Source organism: Apus apus, chromosome Z (assembly GCF_020740795.1).
Source record: "Apus apus isolate bApuApu2 chromosome Z, bApuApu2.pri.cur, whole genome shotgun sequence".
NCBI classification, from domain to species: domain Eukaryota; kingdom Metazoa; phylum Chordata; class Aves; order Apodiformes; family Apodidae; genus Apus; species Apus apus.
The window spans coordinates 48,161,390-48,177,519 of NC_067312.1; the positions used below are offsets into that span (position 1 = coordinate 48,161,390).

A 16,130-nucleotide genomic window follows, 5' to 3' on the forward strand; every position below is an offset into this window, starting at 1 on the left:
GTCTTGTTTTTTAAACTTTTAAGCAACATATTTTTTAAAAGTTTTAAAAATTTAAAGAAATAATACACTGTAACAAGACCACTGAGTACAGCCAGTATACTTTTTAATCTTTTAATTGCCTACTTCTTTTTCTGTAAAGGCAACATCACCAAGTGGGAAGCTTGTCCGTAAAAACATTCATGATCAGGAAAAGAAAAAGATACAAAAGAAAACTGTATACTGGAGAATTAAGAGAAAAAAGGCATAAATTGAAAAATAAAAGAGTCCTCTTCCTCCTCATTTGACTTTCATTTGCACTTGTAATCTAGAAACAGAAAGAAACTTGGTTAAATTGTGTATAACTGATGTTGAAGAGGTCCTAAGTCATTCTGTTCACAAGAAAGTGTGAAAAATTACAGTGTATGTTGTAGTGTGCAATAAAGATTTCCTTTATATTCTATCATACTATTAATATAAAAGAAACATTAAATACAATCTTTCTGAGCAATAATTCAGTCTTCTAAGAAATGGAACTAATTTGATCCATTAGTGTAACTTGCTCATGGCATGATTTGCAGAAACAGTTTTTCTGAAGGTTTGTTTTGGATAGCATAGAAAATTATGAATAATCTTCATCTAAATTTACAAGTATACTTCAGCATAGAAGTAGAAAATTCTGCTTTAAGGACTTACACAATAAAGACATCCAGTCCTTAAATTACATTGGTAAATCATATGAATGCATGAGTGCTTTATGAAAGCTTCATGGAACTCTGCTGTATCAAATAAGATGTGACTTTGAAAAGGAGACATATTCCTTCTTTGGCAAATACACTGAATGGGGCTTTCCAAAGCAAAGTAGAAGTTTGTTATTTAAAAAGCCAGAAACTGGTTTTACATATGGTAAGTGGTCAGTAATTAAAAGTAAGCTCAGTGATTACAAAATTGCCATCAAGAGTTGATTCAGAGAGATCTATTCTGTGTTACCTTACTACTGTTGAGATTAATTAAGCATTAAACATTTAAAATATAACAATGGAAAACAATACAATTGAACATGTTGTAACCTAGTTATTTTGTGTCAGAGTTACAACACAGCTTGGAAACAAAGGTTCAACACCCTTGGCGTGAAAATCTACCTCCCTGGTCTCACTGGAGTGTTGCCGTTTTGTCCAACTCAGTAAAACAAGGCAAGGTAAGATGGGATTGCGTTCTAAGTTTTACTGAAATCAAGAATCTTGATAATTTTTTAAATTTAATATGTCTAGAAAAAGAATAAAGTTGAGGCTTGAAATAGCAGATGTTTGGATATGACTGAGCACATGTATTGTAGTCCTACATTGTTCTGCTTTCCTGAGAAACTGCACCAAGCATGCATAATTCATTCCACATTTCATAACACATGAGTTAGGCTAAATTCTATTAATTTGTTTTGTTTTGTTTTGTTTTTCATTTATTGGAATTCACATCTAATTAGGTTCTGTTTTGTTGCACTGACAGACATGTAACTCATCAATAAAATAAGCTTTATTCTGTAAAATGTGAAAGTCAAAATTTCCCCAATGGTTAAAAAAAATCCTGTCTATTGAAGGGATTTGTATACCAGACACACTGTACTAACATAGGAATAGCATTTTATACAGAACTTCTGCAATTCTACACTTCTATATAGTTCAAATTTTATTAACTAAAACACTTCCATACAAAAGTTCATGAAGTGAAATTCAGTGAGATTTCCATGGCTAGCTTTTCCACAAAAGCACTTAAAAAGTTCTCCTGCTCTCACTGTATCAGGTGTTCCTTTATATACAGGTCAGTGAACTTACTATAATGATCTTGCTGTAAAAGACAATGTTGTGTGAATGCAAAATTATACACATTGTAGAAGTTATATAAATGGCTTAGATTATGTTAAACACTAGAAATCTCCATAGAAAGTCTTTTGCAGATTAAATGGTGAATCCAGTTCTCTGAGTGACAGCAATCTTACTGACAAAAATTATCTTTCCTTTACACAGGACATGTTTTGTATGATAGCAAGGCAAAAGCTGAAAGTTTACAATGTTCTTACGATTTTTGCAAATTTTGCACAGCAGTAAGCTTGAACAAACGTCAGAGAGTATTTTTTACCTAGAATGTTTAACAGACTGTACCTATGCCTAACTGGGAGAAACTTGCTGTGGTTGCTTCTCTCCAGTCTGTCCATCCAACTGCTTGTGCTCGCACTCTGAATTTGTCACAGCACATGGGACAGCAGTGTTCACAACAAAATAAACAAAGGTAATACATTAGTGATGAATATCAGAAAAAAAATCCTGGACACAGTTCTCAGCTGGAGGGATAGGTGTACATCTCCAGGTACGAGAGACCTCAGTCAACAGAATTTTAAAAAGGCAACTTCAAGTAGTATTTCTTTATGTATAACCCTTTTCACCAACATTCAACCTGACTGTGTGAAATGCTAAAATGTTCCAAAAAACAGATGTATGCACACACCTTGCAGAACTCATCTTTCTAACCGGCACTGATTTCATTCTCTAAGCATGCCTCCTACATTTCCCCCTCCAAGACTGACAGGACTACCAATCCCCCTTCCCCACCCATCTCCTCTGCCATATGTATGTCAGGACCTATACATATGTACTATACGCCATTCTTTCCAGTACTCGTCAACCCCCCTTTCAGCCTTTCTTGTGTTGTGGAGAAACCTGTTCCCAAAAATGCATGTCAAATTTAGGATATACCTTAAATAACAGGCCTCCTGTTTACCTTGACCAATCAGAAATTTTCTTTACTTTGTGCAAGTGTCAGTATTTGAATGACCTGCAGTATTATTTTTAACTGCCTTAAGTACATTTCTTCCACAATTGTGCCTCAACAAAAGAGAAGAAACTAATAAACAAAACAAACAAAATCCCCAAACTTTTCTAGTGAATATAAAAAACAGAGTCATTTGTTAGTATGTTCTAGGAAAACAGACACATGATGCAGGATCTGGTTCTGAAAATGGGAAGGGCCTAGAAGAGAAGGGACAGAGTTCCCCTGCTTCTTTATCCCACTTAAATTTAATATGCTCACTGAAAACACAGTGGCAGCACCTCTTCCCACCCTTCCCTTCCTCTGGAGAAACACAGTGCAGGGTCGAGTAATCCCATCCTGTTTTACCACATGAAGTGTTAGAGAGGCAGAAAGATTGAGCCTGCCTACAGGGAATATGTCACAAGGAGTCCTGCTCTGAAGCACACAGGTAGTTGAACAAGCTTTAAATGAACAACATCAGGCACCCACAGAAGTTCAGCCACAGCAGCATATGGCTCAGCATGAGAGAGTTCACTGTTACCACTCCCATAGCTAGTCAGGCTAAGTGCAGCTAAGCAAGACTGGCAATTTTCTGGATAAGAGAAGGGACACCAGATGGACAGAGAGAAGGAAGTACAGGGAAACAAACTTAAGTTTACTTCTGCAGTGCTCCGGCCCATGTTCTGTGCAACTTCTTCAGCTGCTTGTTCATTGGTAATAAGCCCTAATCACTCAGCTTCAATATTTCAGCATTAACCTCCACCGGGCAAAGATAACCTGCCTAATTCCCTGTTTCTGTTGCATCCCTTAACGCATGAGGCTGGACTAAACCTTTGTCCCCGGAGGTAAGTTTTAGAGGAAAGGGCCAAGACCTTTGTATTTAAGATTTACAGCTTTCATGTTAGAAAACAAAAGTAAATAACTCTGGCATTTTGCTAAGTTGGATGGAAGATGTGTTCTTTCACTTCATTTGGTTTTGTCATCTTTATTGTAGAGATGTTTGCCTTGCTCCTTACTGGTCATTATTTGTATCCAGGCTATTTAGATCCTTTGCAACAGGATTAAGACCTGATGGTGCCTCAATTCTCTGCTATTGTTTTTCTCTCTGCAATACTAGCTGTTGCCAGAGTAAAAAAATTGTAATATACTACAGTTGTACCATTCTGCTAAAAAAAAGTCTGATGAGTTTTTAAGGGAGCTGTTTAGAGATTGCAATGTCAGCATTTTACTGGAATGTGCTTACTAGTAAATAGTTTAGATGGACGTGCATTTTTGTGAAACAATGCTCTTGTAGCTGGTGCTTTAACTGAAAATGGTATCTGAAAGCGCAGGATACCAAATGATACAGTTTTTAAAGTTCATAGTTTACTTATTTAAGAACACCCTGCTCTTTTGTGATACCATAAGATAAAAAATAGCATTAGAAAACTGTAATTAATTACCTTTTGTCCAGGAAACCACAATCAGAACATTGCACTTACACTCACTCCTTCAAGATCAATCAAATACTCTGTGTTTCATAAAGCTTCAGAAAAGCTCCACTTACTGTTCCTCAAACATCCTATTACTTGCAAATTTCAAACAGGAGTAAAAGAATAAGCAAATTGTATCAGTTTAAATTAAATGTGTTTGGACAGAACAATATAGGTGTGTCAGTCAAAGATTTAAAAAAAACAAAACAAGTTTCACCCTGCTGCAGTAGAAGATAGCATCGAAACAATTAGCTCAGGTCACTCTATTTAAAACAAAAGCTATTTTTTAAATGACTCATAATTCTGGTACATTAGGCCAAATGGAACTCAATTTATACATGCAGAGAAAATTCCTGACCTTCTTTTAACAGAGACATATTTTTTCAACTGCATGCAGTAAAAGGCTTACAGTAACTGAATCTGGAAATGCTACTTTTCTGTCTTCCATTTTGTTGCAATCAGTGTTACAAGGACATTTTACTAGCTTCCAAAACTTTAACTATGGTCATAACATTTTAGAGAGGATGAGTTGTACAACTGTGGACTATAGACAAGGGATGAGAGAAGATACTACCTGAAGAATCAGATAGCGTAAGGCAAGGGATAATACAAGTATCCAGGTGCTTAGGGTCTGGTATTTGGAATGGTCTATCTTCAATAAAAACTTACCAGCAGAAACTGCAAGTAAAATTCACCATAGAATAGTATCACTAAAGCAAAAGCTTTAAAGTAGTAGAATGGAAGTTTTTTTGTCTGAAATTATTTTCAAATTCTACATGCTCTTTAAGGATGAATTTACTTGTAGCCTTACAATTTAGAGTGATATGGTTACATATAAAAATTAACATTTTCTTAAAAGTCACATCATTGGCACTAGAAATGCACATGATATAATAGGCAAAATGGAGAGGAAGAACATAATGGGTTCCCTTCCTGATTCTCTTACTTGCTAATTCATTTATCCTGTGCAGATAATTCGGCCTGCCAGTATTTCCAGCTGTAGCAATTATGATTATTCCTACACCTTTTCAAAACCATTTTGAGATTATACTGCTGAGAGAAAAACACTATGCATTCCTGAACATTTTTAGGCCATCAAAAGTACTCAAGTGCCCTGCTAGAACCTACCCGTCAATCTAAACTTACAGCTTTGATGCAAATAGTGAGCTGCATAGAAGATACAACCTGTTGGTACTGAGAATTGTACAAGAACCCACTAACAAGTTGTCCTATGTATCACTGCTCTTTTCAGTTACTTATATTCAATAATACCAGAATATGCATGCACAAGATGAGTATAGCACATACCAGCCCCCAGTTTACATTTTGTGCTAATTCTCTTAGTACAGACTTAATTTTCTGAAAATTGACAACTGCACTCTTTCTTAGATGCTTCAGAAATTTGTTGACATCTGCACTCATAATTTTTAACTGTCTACACAAGAAAAAGAACAACACCCTAAATCACCGCAAGTTTAAAAGATAGGTTCCTCTGACTAAGCTAATGAAACCTGTTTGGAGGAAAAAAAATGCCATAATGACAAAAAACCAGTTGTCTCCTAGACGAGGAGTCTTGGACAATTACTGATCTAAACAAATTCATTCATTTGCTTAGGTAAATTTTATATATAAATATCATCACATTGTTTCAATCCCCTGACAAATCCTCTGTTTTAATCATAGTATGTCCCTAATGATCAATAAAGCAAGGTCTGAAGCCTCTCTTTAAGCTACAGAGGAGCTGTAAGAATCAATGTCAAAGGAACAGGATCTCACTTCTGTGTAGTAATAGGAGACAGGGAGCATACACATGAGTAGAATGGCAGAGTAAAAAATCAAAGAGTGCTGCTGCCAACTAACCAGAGGAAGCCAAAGAACATTTGGGTCTGGTCAACTCTGAGGCTAAAATAATTGCCTCATGATTCTCCACGCAGAAGGAATTTGACAGGGTCTGTGACAATTGACAATACTGAAATCAGAATACCTCGGCTAAAATCCCTTGACTTAGGTTGCCTGATATCACATGAGAGTCTAGGTTATTGTTTTACGAGTTACTCCAGATTCACCTTGTGAAGTAAGAAAGCAGCCCCACAACTCCCCTGGTTTCATCAGTTTTCCAAACATTTTTAGTAGTAGTACAATACTTAATATAACTTTAAAAAGCATAAAACAAGGACATTCTAATTTATAAACTTCAACACATTAGAAAATCAAATCAAATTCCAGAACTAGTTCTTCTATTTCTGCCTACTTTTCAAAAGTATCAAATACTCAAACACAATGTGATCACCAAACTACACAGAATTTTTTCTTCTTGATTAAGAATGTAAAAATCTGTCAAACACTCCAATACATGTTTTTTATCATTATGGAAAAATAAAATTATTGTTCACCTTAACTGCTTTTGTGAAGGAACATTTGGAAGACTGGCACCATTAATTTTGTTTCAAAATCAAAAATGAATGATATATTTCTAGGGAGTTTTGACACATGTTTTTGATGTCATGTGAACATTTTTTCTGGTTAATAGAGTTCTTGGTTAATGTTACCTTTAACCATGACATCTTAATGTAAATCGCTCTGTTATTTTAGGAGACAATGAAAAAGCAGTAATTGAAGAGCGCATAAGCTCTGTACTCGGAACAGAAAAAGACTGGAAGCACAAAGAAATGTATTATTTGCCACCTAAATATATGAAAACTTTGCCTATATAACAGAATACTGGCACTTAGGCAATCTGGCTTAAGTAGGTATTCACATCCAGTCTGAAAGCTGTGAGTCTTGGCATTTAATGAATAAATAATAAAACCAGTATTTCTCTGTTCAGTTTCCATCACTGAAAAGAACTATGATCCAACACGATGAACCTTTCCAATAATGAGGTCCATCCTGTAAATGTTCCTTTCTCATAACTTCCATTTCTGGATTGTGTAATGTGCTACAAAGATTACTTTTACTGCCTCATGTACATGTACACTTATGTTGACATTTCACAGAGAGTTGTCTTATTGCACTCTGTGGTAGACAAAGGTCTGTACTGAGGTGTACTCTTTTGGAGTTCTTCCAACCTCTGGAAGCTGGGGAATTGTGCAGTTGATACTACATTAGCCTTTTTAATCTATTTTATTTGGCAAATTCTATAATTTACAGCATGTTAAGCATCCCTGTTTCCTACATAAATGTGTTGCATGAAGATCTATAGTAAGATCAAACTGCTTTTCCTTAGCTTTCAACAAACTATTGTTATCTAATTTAAGACTAAAAATCACCATTTGGGTTCTTCTAGGGAAATCAAAAGTAAAAGAAAAGATGCCAAAATGAAACAACGACCTACCTATCTGAACTTTCAACAATTTTGCATATAAATCTTCAGTCTTAAAAATACTGACGTAATACATCCACGTCAGCAAGATAATTTAAAAATTATCTTCAAGAGAAATGCACAAAGCTCGCCTTAGTTTTTTCACTCCCTTTCTATGATTCCATCCTGCTCTGGCAGGGGGATTGACTTGATGATCCAGAGGTCCCTTCCAAATCTGAACATATTATGATTCTATGATTCCTTCAACAAGTTCATGAGTGATGGTGGAAAGCAGAGCTTCAGAAAGACATTCTCAGGAGTAAACATGGACTCACAGTACTGTAAATGTGCATGGAAGAAATGATACACTAAACTTATGGAAAGGCACTATATTCATCTGGAAACCTAATGATTAAATTAATAAAATAACTGATAAAACAACAGGCACTTAATGATCTTATCTTTTGCTGCACAACTGTAGTTATATGGAAAGAACTATGCACATGAACTGTGTTTAAATTCCCAAATTAAACTCAAACAATACAGTCAGAAAGACCACAACAGCCATTCCACAAAATGCCAAACTAGACTGCCTCTGAAGGTCTCTACTTCATTTTATTTATCACTATGTTAAGAATGCAAACACTTAACTTCCTGTGCACTTGTGATTAATGCACAGTCTCGTTTTCAAGTTTCATCCAAGCTTCTTCATCAGAGAATTGTGAAAGACTGATACTTGAGTCAGTTCAATTGTGTTTACAATTCCATTAACAAATTCAGAGATAAATAGTCTTTCCATTACGTCCAGGGCTTAATCAAAGAGGAAACTTTTTTCAGGGAAAATCTTTGAATACATTCACTTCCTCTGTGAAATTCAGACAGCAGCCTGTCCTGATTTTGATATTCTGAACATACTCAGGTTTGATCTTCAGCTTAGATCAGCATAAGATAATCGAAAACTTCTTGTCACATTGCTTTCTCATTCAGCTGTAAGGAAACATTTTTTCATTTTCCAGACAAAAATAAGTGCCTCTGAACACCAAACACACATACAAAATTCACCTAAAACCAAGATATTGTTTTGTGGAAGAAGACTCTGAATTCCTAACCACTAACTGCTGTGAGAAACATTCATTCTTCATTTAGAATGATTCTTTATTGATATCCACCCCACAGACACACTCACATAGGCTTGGGATGAAACAGCAGTAAAAGAAAAAACAAAAACAAACCAAACAGCAAGAAGTGAGGTCATGCAGTTCATACAAGAATTCTCCTCAAACCTTTGCTATGGATATTAAACAGGAAAACAAAATAATCTTCTCTAAGTAAGAGGGAATACAAGTATGACATCAGTCCAATTAGTCCATTACTATCTTCCTAATCTTACTGAAATAATTTAGGTTCTGAATACTTGTATTTACATCTAGAACTTTCAAATGCTTCTACTACCCAAATGAAATTCTAGGGCAAAAACATACCATAACAACCTTCATTTAGTGTCATGGCATGTTTTTACCCAGAATTACAACTGAACAGAACAATTGGTAGCTTTTACTACCTTTTCTACCAGACCTTTACACTGAAAAAATGTCCTCCCAATAAATTAAAAACTATTAATAGAAAAAATCAGTGCAGCTAGTACTTGCTTTAACTGAAGATGTACGAACATGCCTGGTAGAACAGCTCACATCCTCTAGTGAAGTTACATAGTTCATAAACACTGTCTCACTCTATTAGATAACATTCTATGGAAACTTCTTTTAAACAACATACATATTCTCACAAAGAAAAAATAATAAACTGCATAAAAAACCCAAATACATTCATTTAGCTTCATATGATTAATTAAGAATAATAAAATAATTCTGTATTAATCTGTTAGTGCGATTACAAAGAAAAAAATTAAAAGCTTGCTCTATGAATGGAATGGAAATACTCTACTTAAACATGTACATTAGCTAGAAGCATACACAAATCTAAAAAAGTATTATTGGCATTTGAGATGTATTTTGCATTTTATCTGGCTACTCCTATCCATCACCAACCCTGTTGTTATCTTTTAGATGCACATCTCTATTTACGTGACACCTATTTTATGAACACAATCTCTTATGTTTATTCACTTACCAACAGTATCACATGGTTCGTCTTTATGCACACAGAAATCCTTCCTAAAATTGGGGGGGGAAAGAAAAATGTTAAGTAAGCCAAGCTGTCAGACTTACAACAACTGTGTGACCTATTTACAAATATTTTGTACGGCTCCATGAATAAATACAGAACATTGTTATCCCAACGAAGAGCAGGGGAAAGCAAAAGCAAGGATTACATAGAATATTTAAACTTCAGTTTATTCTCAGAATAGATTTAGGAGTAGACAGGTGACAAAACATGTACCATATACTTAAAGTCCATTGCACCTAATTTATGTACATACAATTACATTGACATGTAACACACTTAAAGTTAGTCTGTCTTTCATTTGAAGTGAAAATATCTTTGTAATTAGCATTTTAATTAGCATTTAGATCACAAATTGAGTCAGAAAGTTTTTGTGCTAGAAAGTCAATGGTTAAAATTACTAATAGGAACACATTCTGCAGAAGCATTTCTTCTGCATCCCAATCTAGTAGTGGAAGATTTACAAATTAACTCACTGGGAGAAGACTATCCTATCTCCAACACAGATTTCAGTCCAGCCATAGCTCTATAAAGAAAATTGCTCAGTTGCATGAAGTGGAGTAAGTAGTTTGTCTCTGTGCTAAACACCATCCCCTTGGGATTAGTTTTAATTTCACACTTACTCTGCCTGTTCTCAGAGATATATAATAAAGGTATAAGAAGAGCAAAGGAAAAGCTGGTTTTCCTGGGCTGTTTATAACTCATGATAATTTTTAATTTTAAGTAAAAATAGGACTGCTCAGATATGCATGAACTAGGGAGGAGAGGAGGGAACCAATGGGGAACAAACAACAAAAAACCTCCATGTACAGCATCTAAGCAAACCTAGCAACCTAGTTGCCTGAACTTCATTCCTTTCTGTACTCTGATAAAGTTTTTGATCTTCAGCTGTACCACAGAGAAATTATATCTATTTTTAGAGAGGGACAAAATCAGTCAGGGAAATTCCATTTTTGTATTCTGTCTATAAAGCTACATAGATACAAAAATAGATTGATAATGATAAACATACATACACACATAAAACCAGTCATTTCCCAGGAACTAAAAGTTTGGTGCTTGAGATGAGAGAGTAGATTAGTGTGATACTTACCATTTTTACAAATGTAACTACTCCAAGAGCTATTTGCCTGTTTGTTTCTCACAGGCTATTCCCACCCACTGATATTGACCCAAAAGCAATCAGAAGAGGCTGGAAAAATTCTGACACTTTGTGAAGGCCACACAGGCAGAGACACGGGGTTATATAGCTTTTGACTCTCCAGTGATCATTGCCACGTGAGAGGGTAACCACAGGGTAGAGAAGTAAAACAGCAGTGCTATAAACAAAAATGGAGTTGCCAGGTGAGGGCATCATCAATCCCTCCAACTGCTACCACTTTGAGGCCAGTGCGAGTAATAGACACCCTGGGCCTGGAGAAGGATCACAGGCCAGCAGGAGAATGCCTAAAATACACTAGAATGTAATGCCAGCCAGTAAGACAGATTCAATAGGGGCCCAACATTAATGCCTCTGTGTAAGTGTTCCTGGCATGGAAAATAAACAAGATAAGTTACAAACATGTGCCTGTCTGCACAGCTATGATATTATTAGCATCACTGAGACATAGTGGGAAGAATCCTATGACTGGAGTGTGGAAATGGATGGATACAAGCTCTTTAGACAGGTCAGGCAGGGGAGATAAGAAGGGAGTCACCCTCTATGTCAGTGACCAGCTGGAGTTCATGGAGCTCCACCTGGGGAGGGAGGAGAAGGTGACAGAGCTTATGGGTCAGGGTTAAAGGGAAAGATAGGGACAGGTGATATCATAGAATGGGTCTGCTACAGGCTACCTGACCATGATGACAGAGCAGCTGAGGCCCTCTATGGACAGATAGGAACAGTTTTCCATTCATAAGCCTTGGTCCTTGAGGGGGGTTTCAACCACCACAACATCTGCTAGAGGAACAACACAGCAAGGCACCAGCAATCAAGGAGGTTCCTAGAATACATTGATGAAAGTTTCCTTCTCCAAGTGATGGAGGAAACAATGAGAAAAGGTGCTATGCTGGATCTCATTCTCACCAACAAGGATGGGCTGGTGGACAAGGTGAAGCTTATGGATAGCCTTGGCTGTTCTCCAAAATGGTAGAATTCAGGATCCTTTGGGCAACAAGAGTGTGCAGCAAGCTCACTACCCTTCATTTCAAAATAGCAGACTGTGGGCTTTTCAAGGATCTGCTTGGTAGGGTCCCATTGGACAAAGCCCTGGAGGGGAGAAGAGTCCAGTAAAGCTGGTCCATACTCAAGGATAACCTCTAAGCCCACTAGCAATGTGTCCCAACTAAAAGGAAGGTGGGTAAGAATGCCACGAGACCTACATGGATGAACAAAGAGCTCCTTGTCACACTGAGATGTAAAATGAAAGTCTGCAGAGGGTGGAAGCAAGGAGAGGTAGACTGCAAGAAGTACAAAAAAGTCATCCAAGCATCTAGGCATCAGGTTAGGAAAGCGAAAGCCCAGACAGAATTCAGTCTGCCCAGGCACATCAAGGGTAAAACCAAAAGTTTCTACAAGTACACCAATGATAAAAGGAAGACTAGGGAAATGTGGACCCTCTCCTGAAAGAAAATGGGAGACCTGGACAGGTGAAATATGGAGAAGACTGAGGTATTCAATGACCTCTAAGCCTCAGTCTTCACCAGCTAGGGCTCTAGCCACATCACCCAAATTGCAGAAGGCAGGGACCAGGAAAAAGAAGATTCAACCAGTGTAGAAGGGCAGGTTCTTAACCATCTGAATAACCTGAAAGAGCACAAGTCCATGGGACCTGACGAGATCCATCAGCAGGTCCTGAGGGAATTGGTGGAGGAAGTTACAAAGCCACTGTCCATCATATTTGAAAAGTCTTGGCAATCTGGTGAAGTTTCCACCTACTGGAAAAGGAGAAACATAACCCACATTTTCAAAAAGGGGAAAAAAGGAAAACTTGGGAAAAAACAGTTGCCCTCAACATTATGGCCAGAAAGATCATGAAGCAGATCCTCCTGAAGGCTCTGCTAAGGCACATGGAAAATATGGAGGTGATTGGTGGCAACCAATGTGGCTTCACCAAGGACAAATCGCACCTGACTAATTTGGTGGTCTTTTGCAATGGTATCACAACATCAGTGGACATGGGGAGAGCACATGACATCACCTACTTGAACTTGTGCAAAGCATTTGAAACTGTCTAGCATGACATCCTGGTCTCTAAATTGGAAAGATATGGATGCAATGGATTGACCACTCAGTGGATAAAGAACTGTCTCGATGGTTGCACTTGAAGACTTGTGGCTCCATGCCCAAATGGAGATCAGTGACAATTGGTATTCATCAAGAGTCGGTACTCAAACTGATGCTATTTAACATCTTTGTCTGAGTCTTGGAGAGAAAAATAGAGTGCACCTTCAGCAATCAAACTGTGTGGTGTGGTTGACAAACTGGAGGGAACCAATGCCATCAAGAGGAACCTTGACAGGCTTGAGAGGTGGACCCATATCAACCTCATGAAGTTCACTAAGGCGAAGTGCACAGTCCTGCACATGAGTCGGGGCAACCCCAAGTGAACTTATAGGCTGGGTGGAGAATGGATAGCAAGCAGCCCTGAGGAAATGGACTTGGGTGTGTTGGCCATATCCTGGGCTGCATCAAAAGTGTGGCCAGCAGGTCAAAGGAGGTGATTCTTCCCTTCTACTCTGCTCTTGTGAGACCTCACCTGGAGAACTGTGTCCAGTTCTAGAGGCCTCATGGCAAGAAGGACGTGGAGCTCTTGAGCAAATCCAGAGGAGGGCTATGAAGATGATCTGAGGGCTGGAGCACCTTTCCTATGAAAATAGGCTAAAGCAGTTGGGATTGTTCATCCTGGAGAAGCCTCCAGGGAGGCCTTATAGTGGTCTTCCTGTTCCTAAACAAGACTTATAAGAAAGCTGGGGAAATATTAGGTTATATTTTAGGAGGAAATTCTTCACTATGAGGGTGGTGAGACACTGGAATAGGTCATCCATGTAAGTTGTGGAAGCCCCCTCCCCGCAAGCGTTCAAGGAGTTGAAAGGGGCTTTGAGCAACCTGATCTAGTAGGAGGTGTCCCTGCCCATGGCAAGGGTGTTGGAACTAGACAATCTTTAAGGTCCATTCCAACCCAAACCATTCTATGAAACAGATCTTCTGAATAAACTGGTAAATTCTGCAAATTCACTTAGAAGGGACCTGGAAATTGAGCCATAGGTGGTGAACAAGAAACTGTAATCAGATATAGAAGGACATCCATTTTTCAAACCTGTAACAAACTGCATAAATGTGCTCCATTGTAACACAATTCTTTGCCTTGTTCTCTATGACACAAGGGATGTATTGTCTTGTTAAGCAACATGATAGAACCATTAGAAATAAGGGAGTTGTGGTGAAGCAAGAGAACACGTGCTCATACAACTACCATAAATATAAACTGATGTAAAAACAGCAACAACAACAAAGAAAAATAGTACCTTCCAATGTACAAGTATACCATGTTTTTCCTTCTAGGCTGACTCTGACTATGGTTGTACTATGCATACAGAGTTTCATTATGGGACTTGGGGGAAATGGTACAGCTATGGTTTGGCATGAGGGAAGTACAATAACCCATTCTTAGTTCTTGATTTACACTTAAAGAATGTAGTATCTCCTTTAATTTCCAAGAATATACAAATTCATTATATACATAGGCTCCTCAGTAAATATTTAGAGCTCTAGCTAGACTACTAATGAATCTCACAAGAATAGTTCCATAATTCCCACATGTTGACTTAAATATTCCATCATATTGTAACAATATTCCTGAATGTGTATATAACATATGCAGACATACATATACACACACCTCTACACTTTATACATATATGGAATTGGCATACTGAAGCTACACAAGTCAAAAGAGAGGATATGGCCTCTTCCAAGTAAAAGGAGGTATAAAACAGAACAATAAAGCACACTACAAAACCTTCAGGAAAGTCACTGAGATTATTTGTCTTTATTCTTTTCCTTCCTCCTCTTAGCAAAATTTGGGAAAGATATTAGCATTTTCATTAATGTGTATAGAAGCTTTTACGATGCAAGTTAGTAACTGAGTCTAAAACTGAAAGCAAGAAACTGGCTAAAGTCCTCTTCTAACCAGTACCCAGCACACAACTTTCATTACTTTAAATGGTTACTTTGCATGCGTAGGGAAGGGAAAAACTGGTCCTTATTCAAGTGAGAGCAAAGAGGGAGGAGCTTTCATAAGATTTAGGACTGATTTCCAAGCTTGAATGAGTTGGCTAACTCCAGAAAAGAATACTAAGCAAGAATGTATAACCACTAACCAATCGTTTTAGAAAACTACAATGAGACAATTTTTCATCTACTACATACAGCATTATGAAAGGACACTGCAGAAAATGACTAACTATTCAACTTCTAAATATAAAGTTTCTCATTACATTCTCTTTGTTAAAACTAAACCTGATGTACAGATAGGATGTACAACAGAAGTTGTCAAGAACAGCAGAGGAAGGCTAAAAAGAATCAAGACTGTTTTTTTTTTATTAATAGTTCACACCAACTTAAAATTTTTGATAAATTTAACACTTGTTTTAGGCATACATACCAAAAGACCTACTTTCTGTCCAAGTCAGTTTATGATTTCCTTCCATATGCTAGATCAGAGAAAAAAAGAAACAAAAGAGGACAGATAATGGATTTTACCAGTCTACTAAATCTTCATTCTGGCTTTCACCCTTTCATTTTCTTAACTTCTCTAGCATTCATAATTGAAAATAAAGATGATGATGATGATGATGATGATGATAATAATAATAATCATAATTAAAAAGTAGTGTAGGCTTGAAACTGCAGTCTAACTCCTTATGTCATCATTGATTCCAGTACTTATAACTTTTTAAGATACATTTGAGGTTTATTGTCCATTGTGGTTTATAGTTCCAGCAACATCTCTTCTCAGACCATAAGGTTTACATAAAGAATAGTTGCAATTAATTTGTCCACATGGCAAATTATATTATAATCACATTGTGAATGTTTTTGTTTGCATCATGCTAAATTAATAATAACAGCATTGCACATGTTCTTGTCTCTTCACAAAACAGAACATTCTGAAATGATTCTCACATATAAACTAAGCACATAAGTATTAACTAACAAATGCACTTAAAAAAAAAATAAAATCAAATTTGGAGTTAATGAGCTATCATACAAAGTTCATATTTACTATTCAGTTGGGAATTTAAATAAATGGGCAACATAATTATCATAACTGCTATTTCTGAATCTGCTGGGTATTTTGAAGGTAAGCCCCAAATATACCAGTATACACTGGATGGTGTATTTAAGCAAATCA

General features: G+C 36.9%; 1 protein-coding gene across 1 annotated transcript in view; it reads right to left on the minus strand.

The window, feature by feature from the left end:
• ADAMTS19 (ADAM metallopeptidase with thrombospondin type 1 motif 19) overlaps positions 1-16,130 on the minus strand; it is a 137,604-nt gene that overhangs the window by 72,036 nt on the left and 49,438 nt on the right. The window contains exon 7 of the mRNA XM_051643675.1: positions 9,682-9,725. Coding sequence (XP_051499635.1) covers positions 9,682-9,725 — 44 coding nt within the window. The remainder of the gene's footprint in view (positions 1-9,681; positions 9,726-16,130) is intronic.